Below are 9,305 nucleotides of genomic sequence, written 5' to 3' on the forward strand. Positions count from 1 at the left end.
CGTTTTTCAAGGGGATCTGGTGGTAGTGAAAATCGCTATCCGGGATAGTTTCACCTACATTTCAGTTAGGCCTTCGATTCCATCCCATTGGTCAATTTTTCTTCTAACATTCTAGGTCAAACTTCTAATCCAGTCCCGCGTCTCCTATTGGATGACTACCCTGGAAGCCGCCGCAGGCGAGTATTCTCTGCCGTGTGTATCTGCTGAATAACAGTTGTCAGCTAGAGATTCCGCGCCGGTGGACTCGACAAATGCAGCCGGCTTAGTGGGACCATCTCTCCCTGGACCTATCATAAGTATACTGACTTATCACCAGAACCTATCACAAGAAACCATAAGCTATCGGGTGATAAGCGAGTATGGTTATCATCCATCATCCTCTTTTATCTGTCGCCTCCTCCTATAAAAACCACCCATTTCTGCAAGTTTGATGTCTCCTTTCTCTCTCTCCTCCCCCACTCTCTATATATAATACAAAATATGGTAGAGAGAGAAAGAAACAGAGTTTACTATAAGTTTCAGGAGAGAGAAAGCTTCTTCCTCTGAGCTCCGGTTTCTCTCTTCTTCTTCTTGTTTCTGGGTCTCTGTGGTTTGGTTTGCTTGTTCTGATTTGGTTCTCAAGGTGAGAGCTTTCTCTCTCTGTTTTTTTTTTTTTTTGGAATCTCTTGACTTTTAGGTTTTTTGTTTTTTTGGGGGTTGATATTTTCTGAGGGGGTTTTGCTCATGTCTCTACCTTTTTCTTTTGCATCTTCGATTCGTCTTAAAGCTGCTTTATATGCGTCTTTGAACCTCAAAAAAGTTAAAACTTTTGTCTATCTTAAAATCCTGGAATTGTAGATGTGTAGTCAGAATATCTGAAATAATGGGCAGAATGGGGTTTTAGTTTTATGATCTAGTTCTGGGTATGCGCCTTTTGAATTTTTGCTTGATTTTGAATTTTTTTGTGTGGAGTTTTGAGCTATTTGGACTTGACCCAAATTCGTATTTGTGTGATTTTTTAATGTTATTAGTTTATGGTGTTGCAGATCTAGTTATATTTTGAGTGATATATCAGGGTTTGGGTTTGGAATCGAAGACGACCAGAGTGGGCGGTCAAGATGTCTTCCCTCAGTAGGGAGCTTGTGTTCCTGATCTTGCAGTTTCTAGATGAGGAAAAATTCAAAGAGACTGTTCACAAGTGGGGCTTGCTTCTAATTTTTTATTAATTGTTTTTTTTTTCTTCTTATTTTTGTTGATTATATACTGATAGTGCCTCATTAATTGCATTTTTGAAATTTAATAGGCTAGAACAGGAATCTGGGTTTTTCTTCAATATGAAATATTTTGAGGATGAGGTGCATAATGGCAATTGGGATGAAGTCGAGAAGTACCTCTCTGGGTTCACTAAAGTGGACGATAACCGCTACTCCATGAAAATATTTTTCGAGATAAGGAAGCAGAAGTATCTCGAGGCATTGGACAAGTAAGCTTATAATGTTTCACTTTAATTTCATTTTGTTGTAGGAACTGCAACTCTTTTTGGAGTTTTTTTTATCTGCATTGAGGAATTTTGTTGTAATGAGACTGTTTGGACTTTAATAGGCATGATCGGTCCAAAGCGGTGGACATATTGGTGAAGGATTTAAAGGTTTTTGCCACATTTAATGAAGAACTTTTCAAGGAAATCACTCAGCTTTTGACACTGGATAATTTTAGGTATGGTCATTGTGTTAATGATTCCAGTCTTGTTTAGTCTTGTTTAAAAAGGAGTCGTAGGAGATGGGCAATATGGAGATTCCTGTCTTGTTTAAAAATGGTCTCTTGCATTGCAGGGAGAATGAACAGCTATCCAAATATGGAGATACAAAGTCTGCCAGGGCAATTATGCTGGTTGAACTTAAGAAACTGATCGAGGCGAACCCCTTATTCCGTGATAAATTGCAATTCCCAAACCTCAAAAATTCGAGGCTGCGAACTCTGATTAACCAAAGGTAATTTCCCAGAAATTTCTCTTCAATTAGATAACATTAGCCGTGCACTTCAATTGTGATTTATAGCTGATTTTGCAAGTGGTGATCTTAGTTAATATTGTCATGTGTTAGTTGGAATGATGTGTCCTATGGCATTCAGAACGAAAATTTCATGAAATTGATAGTTATAGTTAATGAATTGCTACATTGAATGATGTAACAGAAGAAAAAAACCATCAATATTCCAATAATTCCCAAAACAGTGAATCTTAATTCAATAACGTTGTAGCATAGGGGCCTGGTGTATATGAATTGTGTCCTGGAAAGTCTACGTTGACATTGGTACACTAGTTCATTCCAGCTTCTGGTGTCAGAAATTTTCAGGCACCAGTAACTAGTACTCGTGCACATTATGCCCTTTCTGGTTTTACATAGAGAGAACTGATATTTCCTCCCAAGTTACAGCTTAAATTGGCAGCATCAGCTTTGTAAGAATCCAAGGCCGAATCCAGATATAAAAACTCTTTTTGTGGATCACTCATGCGGACAACCCAATGGTGCTCGGGCCCCGTCACCTGCAAACAATCCATTGCTTGGATCCTTACCAAAAGCTGGAGGATTTCCTCCTCTAGGTGCACATGGGGTGGGTTATCACTCTTACTGGTAGTGTAATATAAGGGTTTAGGTAGTGATTCTGTCCTGAAAAAGCTCTTATTAATGTGCTTGGCCTTGTATTTCAGCCCTTTCAACCTACACCAGCCCCGGTTCCAATACCTCTTGCAGGTTGGATGTCTAATGCTTCTACTGTTACTCATCCAGCAGTTTCTGAAGGAGGAGGTATTGGTCTTGGTGGTCCCTCGATAACAGGTAACATATCATTTTCTTACTAGTGCGGCTCCTTAGTTTTACTGTACAATATGATTCTGATTGAGGTGTTTCATTATATTGTATAGCTGCCTTGAAACATCCAAGGACTCCTCCAACTAACCCTTCTGTAGATTACCCGTCTGGGGATTCTGATCATGTTTCTAAGCGAACAAGACCCATGGGACTTTCCACTGAGGTAACTACATATTTGTAGCTATCAGCTTTTGAATATTGATCTTGTGTTCTTCCTGGTTTACCTTTTATTTACATTTCTTTCTTTGTGCAGGTAAATCTCCCTGTTAACATATTGCCAGTGACATTTCCGGGTCACAGTCACAGTCAGGCTTTGAATGCACCTGATGACTTGCCAAGGAACGTCGCACGAACTTTAAATCAGGGTTCATCGCCCATGAGCATGGATTTTCATCCTGTTCAGCAGACTCTGCTTCTTGGTTTGTATTTTACAATTGTCCCTTACTTTCATCTGTAGACTTTAGGTTCACAGCTATCTTTCCTAATAGGTTTATCCCTTGCTTGCTTGCTGTTCATGTTGGCAATTAATTGTTGGTTGTTCTTAATGTGATGCTTCAGTTGGTACCAATGTGGGGGACATAGGGCTGTGGGAAGTTGGATCCAGGGAGCGACTGGTTTTAAGGAACTTCAAAGTTTGGGATCTTGGTTCTTGTTCAATGCCTCTACAGGTCTGTCCTTTTCTATCCTCACTCATGAAAGACAAAAAAGTTGTGCATGCTCTGTTGTTTATGCCTTTATGGTTGTATGATTTAATGGACTGAAAAGTAATTTGTTTTCATATGATTCAGGCTGCTCTGGTCAAGGATCCTGGTGTATCTGTTAACCGTGTGATTTGGAGCCCTGATGGTTCTTTATTTGGTAAGCTAGGACCACATTGAAGTACCCGTGGTATATGTGATCTGTGCACTATTTAAGGTGTGGATTGCTTTAATTGATGTATCCATTACTATACAGGTGTTGCTTACTCGAGGCACATTGTTCAAATATATTCTTATCACGGAGGTGATGATATACGACAACACTTAGAGGTACACTCTTGAGGGTACTCCTTTCATTGTTTTCCACCCTACTTGATCTAAAAGTTTGCCGTATTGATGAAAACTCTGTAATTACTATCATAGATTGATGCTCATGTTGGTGGAGTAAATGATCTAGCATTCTCCCACCCCAATAAGCAGCTTTGTGTAATAACCTGTGGGGATGACAAGACAATCAAGGTTGGTAACGGATGTTTGCTTGTCTAATTGGAAGAAAATTTTCTGTTCCTTGGCTGATGTTCCTTTGTAATTTTAGGTGTGGGATGCTGCAACTGGTTCAAAACAGTATACTTTTGAAGGTCATGAGGCTCCGGTTTATTCTGTCTGCCCACATTATAAGGAAAATATTCAGGTGGTCCAATGTTTTTAGCTTTTGCATGCTCACACCTTTGCATGTCTTTCTCTAGTTCCTAGTCTGTCTTAGTTTCTGATGTTCATCTTTTTGTTTTGCGCTTCAGTTTATCTTTTCAACGGCACTGGATGGAAAAATAAAGGCCTGGCTCTATGACAATTTGGGATCTCGAGTTGATTATGATGCTCCTGGTCGCTGGTGCACAACCATGGCATACAGTGCTGATGGCACAAGGTTAATACACATTGCTTGTATCTTTGCTCTTGACTTGCATGGGCAGACTACATGATTGTTTATTTATCTTTCCCCTTTTCCTTGGTGGTGGGTGGATTTTTGCAGGCTCTTTTCATGTGGGACAAGTAAAGATGGTGAGTCATATATTGTTGAATGGAATGAAAGTGAAGGGGCAGTGAAAAGGACCTATCAAGGCTTCCGCAAGCGTTCTTTTGGTGTTGTGCAATTTGATACTACGAAAAACCGGTTTTTGGCTGCTGGTGATGATTTCTCTATTAAATTCTGGGACATGGACAATGTTCAGCTTCTAACGACAGTTGATGCTGATGGAGGCCTCCCGGTAGGTTCATTCTGTTCAAGTAAATTGAAATGATTGCATTCTACAATACTATTTTCTCATTTTTACTCTTCCTAATATCTAGGCAAGCCCCCGTATCCGCTTTAACAAGGATGGCACTCTCTTGGCTGTATCTGCCAATGAGAATGGGATTAAAATTTTGGGCAATGCAGATGGTGTTCGGCTGTTGCGCACATTTGAGAATCTTTCTTATGATGCATCAAGGACCTCTGAAGTTGTGACAAAGGTTATTTCTCAGATGATAAGTTTTTGCGGTACTTATTCCTTTTTAAACTACCCCTATCTAACATTTGAGCTCTTTCAGCCTGCAATGAACCCAATTTCTGTTGCTGCCGCCGCCGCCGCTGCAGCTGCTACAAGTGCTGGACTGGCTGAGAGAAATGCATCTGCGGTTGCTGTTTCTGGAATGGTTCGTTGGATATGCTTGTTCTTCTGTATAAATTTAACTATTATGATTTTGCTCTGTATGCCTTTAATTTGCAATTACCTCTATTTTTTTTTTTTTTGCTTTGATTTTCCTTTTTTATATGTCTATTAGAGTTAAAGGTCTAATTTATGATTCTTTAATTAATCAAACTATTTTCTTACCAGAATGGAGATGCTAGGAACTTGGGGGATGTGAAACCTAGAATAACTGAAGAATCCAATGACAAATCAAAGATTTGGAAACTCACTGAAATCAACGAACCGTCTCAATGTCGTTCCTTGAGGCTACCTGAAAATATGAGAGTAACCAAGGTACAGTATTTGCCAACTTATTTTCTTGGAAAGTTCATGGCATATTGATGCATTTGTGAATCTGCAAAGCGCAGTTGTGATTTATGGAAACACTAGGACCCCTTTTTTGCCCATGATGATCCTCTATGTTGCTTGTGACAGTAATTTCTATTCATAGTGGTTTAAGAAAAAGGTAGTATTTTCAATGATTTAATGCTCGTGTTTAGAGAGTTGAAATATTGATGACAGAAGTCATATTTGCATTTGCACTTTTCATTTTTAGTGATGCATCAGTGAGTTCTGCAAGGGGCATATTTTGTATCCTTTATGGTATTCTCATTAGCTTGATGTTTACAGATATCAAGATTAATCTATACAAATTCTGGTAATGCAATTCTGGCATTAGCATCGAATGCCATCCATTTGCTCTGGAAATGGCAAAGGAATGATCGCAATTCTGTTAGCAAGGTGATGCAGAAAAGTTTCCATCATCTGTTTGTTCTTTCATTGTAAATTTAAAAATTCAGTTTTGTAATATCCAAATAATTGATGTATCCTGCAGGCAACTGCCAGTGTTTCACCTCAACTCTGGCAGCCAACAAGTGGCATTCTAATGACAAATGATGTTACTGACACAAGTCCTGAAGAAGCTGTTCCTTGCTTTGCTTTATCTAAGAATGATTCTTATGTAATGTCGGCTTCTGGTGGAAAGATTTCCCTCTTCAATATGATGACATTTAAGGTAAGCATCTTCAAATAATCAAATTTTTTGTTTGTTAAAACCTCTTTTTTCTTTTTTTCTTTTTCCGTTTGACTAATCCCTATTTCTTGTTTGTACGAGCAGACGATGACAACTTTCATGCCACCACCACCTGCAGCAACATTTCTTGCTTTCCATCCTCAAGATAACAATATTATAGCTATTGGCATGGATGATTCTACAATTCAGATATATAATGTCCGTGTGGATGAGGTATGGTGCGGTATACGGTTAATTACCTGCAGTGCACGTACTGTATTAGATGGTTGTTATTTAGTTGTAATTTTCTTGATGCAGGTTATATGGTTAATTACTTGCAGTGCACGTACTGTATTAGATGGTTGTTATTTAGTTGTAATTTTCTTGATGCAGGTTAAGAGCAAGCTTAAAGGTCACTCTAAAAGGATAACTGGCCTAGCATTCTCTCATGTATTAAATGTGCTAGTTTCATCAGGAGCAGATGCTCAGGTACACCTAATCAGATCTTGTTCTTATGTATTTTTACTACTGTGATAGTAGTCCAAAATCTAATCAGACGCCCAGATATCTTTCCTGCAAAAAATCTCTTATGTATAACTGAGGAAAGATAATATATTTAACAGGCATACAAATTACCAAAACTCACAGATTACTGGGAAATCTAAGGTCTATATACAGTTGTTATAGGACAAATGTGCTCTAGTTTCCTATTCTACATGCATTTGTTTACCTATTCACACTTGTTCACAGCATTTCCAGTGCCTCCATATTGAAAAGTAAATTGAGTAGATTGTGAAATCTGTAATTACCACGATAAAATTATTTCTCAGTGATCAGGTATGTTTGTGAGGCAAAACTAACATGCAGTTTGGTTATGATTCCTCCTCTTCTTCAGGTTTGTGTGTGGAATTCTGATGGATGGGAAAAACAGAAGAGCAGATTCTTGCAGCTTCCAGCTGGGAGAACACCATCTTCAGTGTCAGATACTCGCGTTCAGTTTCATCAGGATCAGGCACATTTCTTGGTTGTGCATGAGACTCAGCTGGCCATATTTGAAACAACAAAACTAGAATGTGTAAAGCAGGTACGTGTATTTGTTTTTAGGTGCATATATTTGAAGCTTTATCGGCTCGTTTCCATTTTTTATCCATTAACTAAATCCTATTCTCTTTTTTCAGTGGCTCCCACGTGAGTCTGCTGCCCCCATCTCCCATGCAACATTCTCATGCGATAGCCAGCTTATTTATGCCAGCTTTTTAGACGCAACCGTGTGTGTCTTCAGTGCTGCAAATCTCAGACTACGATGTCGTATTAATCCTCCTGTTTATCTTCCTGCTAATGTCAGGTACCTTCGTCTCCCAATTGGTCAACTCCACTTTTTTTTATTTTTTAATTTAGGTTCCGGAATATGTTTGAACCTGAGGTTTCAAAAATAAATTGATTGAGTTCTGGTTCTGCAATTCATAGGACTAATAGGACAGACATGAGGCAACTCAATTCCAAGTTTCATAAGAACCCCAAATTGCCCTCCTGCCATGTACACTAAGTAGGGATCCACAGAGAAGTGCAAAATTTCATGAGCACATAAATTGAAAATGACTTAAATGTCTAATTAAAGAAATTATTTGAGATGAGCTATTGACCAATTTCATTAGATGATATAAGAAGAAACCTGCGTCGTATTACATTTTAGGCAAAGGATGGGCTTCACGTGTTAATTAGAGTGAAAAAGTTCTATGCATTCCAAACAGATGAGTTTTCTTCAAATGGTATATGAGCTGAATTGAGTCTTAGATGTTCACTAATGCATGCATATTTAAGGATCTCTTTGAAGTACTATTAATTTAATATAGGAAATCAATTCCATTGGGGAAAGAGTAAACCTCCTAGGTTTGTAATGGCTTTTGTTGATTCCAGCACTTTGTTTCCTGTGTGCAGCAGTTCTAATGTACAGCCCCTCGTGATTGCGGCACATCCACAAGAACCAAACCAGTTTGCTTTAGGACTATCAGATGGTGCGGTTCATGTGTTTGAGCCCCTTGAATCAGAAGGCAAATGGGGTGTGCCTCCACCTGTTGAAAATGGGTCTGCAAGCAGTTTGCCAGCTACTCAAGTTGGAAATTCAAGTTCTGATCAAGCTCAGAGATGATCAAGTGGCTGGCAGAGCACAAGTTCTTTTACATGCTTGGCTTGCTGGCCCAGTTCAAATATAGGTAAGCTTTACATATGACGAGTCCTTATTTTCTTTTCTAATTGTTAATTTAACATTTGAAATCATCACTGGTTTGAGCATTATCAAGGTTGTGTCTTTCACAATACCTGGTGCATTTTTAAGGTGTAAATCAACCTTTTATGGTAACGCCCTTAGTGTTGACTAATATAGTTGGTCCATCATTATGATGTTGAATTGACAAATACTCGAACTATGTAACAATTGCATTTAGTGTATCCACAATGAGCTGGTTAGAGAGCAGCTATGTACCCGTGTTTTCCAGAGCACTTAATCATTTAATATATTTTTCTTTCACCCTTTCTGCTTTTAAATTAATTCATTTTCTTTTTGCATTTTTGCAGTTTGTGGTTCCTCATGCAAAGTAATTTACTGAAGGAATGATGTGCAGATATGTAGATTTAACTTGTTGGTTAAGAATCTCTAGGTAAGTTCTGTAGGAGTATTATTGGCAGTGTATTAAATTACGGAAGAATTTTATGTTTCTCCCTTATGTTTTTATTTATTGCAGCTGAGAAATATAATTCAAGTTTGTTTTTGTTGCGGTTCTTACTTTTCATGTTTGTTCTACAGTTATCGTTACTGGTTTTTAAGTTATCGTTTCATTTGGGGTGATCCGTATTATCGTCCTTACAGAGGGGTGTGTGTGTGTGTGTTTTTATGGAAATAAGATATTGCAATTTATTAGCGAATTACCTAATATAAACTTCAGTACTTCAGTCCTTTTAAAATGTAAAATCAGATGCAGCCTCGGATATAAGTTAGATATGACATAAGTGATAAGTCGCG

At 38.3% G+C, this 9,305-nt stretch overlaps 1 protein-coding gene across 2 annotated transcripts; it reads left to right on the top strand.

Moving 5' to 3' along the window:
• Positions 1-426: 426 nt before the first annotated feature.
• Positions 427-9,068, top strand: LOC133725048 (protein TOPLESS). 2 transcript variants are annotated; one of them, XM_062152068.1, is made up of 27 exons: positions 427-622; positions 1,026-1,177; positions 1,283-1,462; positions 1,582-1,695; positions 1,812-1,970; positions 2,415-2,592; positions 2,690-2,816; positions 2,903-3,012; positions 3,103-3,268; positions 3,408-3,517; positions 3,638-3,707; positions 3,804-3,877; positions 3,971-4,066; positions 4,143-4,238; positions 4,345-4,472; positions 4,578-4,812; positions 4,895-5,056; positions 5,135-5,239; positions 5,422-5,568; positions 5,905-6,015; positions 6,110-6,289; positions 6,392-6,520; positions 6,680-6,775; positions 7,182-7,370; positions 7,465-7,631; positions 8,228-8,499; positions 8,861-9,068. In XM_062152068.1, the coding sequence occupies exons 2-26, from the start codon at positions 1,098-1,100 to the stop codon at positions 8,433-8,435; spliced, it is 3,417 nt and encodes a 1,138-aa protein (XP_062008052.1). In that variant the 5' UTR covers positions 427-622; positions 1,026-1,097; the 3' UTR covers positions 8,436-8,499; positions 8,861-9,068. The 2 variants fall into 2 exon arrangements, with proteins under 2 accessions (XP_062008052.1, XP_062008051.1); XM_062152067.1 differs by having other exon boundaries at positions 428-622; positions 8,225-8,499.
• Positions 9,069-9,305: the final 237 nt, after the last annotated feature.

Source organism: Rosa rugosa, chromosome 1 (assembly GCF_958449725.1).
Source record: "Rosa rugosa chromosome 1, drRosRugo1.1, whole genome shotgun sequence".
Taxonomy (NCBI): domain Eukaryota; kingdom Viridiplantae; phylum Streptophyta; class Magnoliopsida; order Rosales; family Rosaceae; genus Rosa; species Rosa rugosa.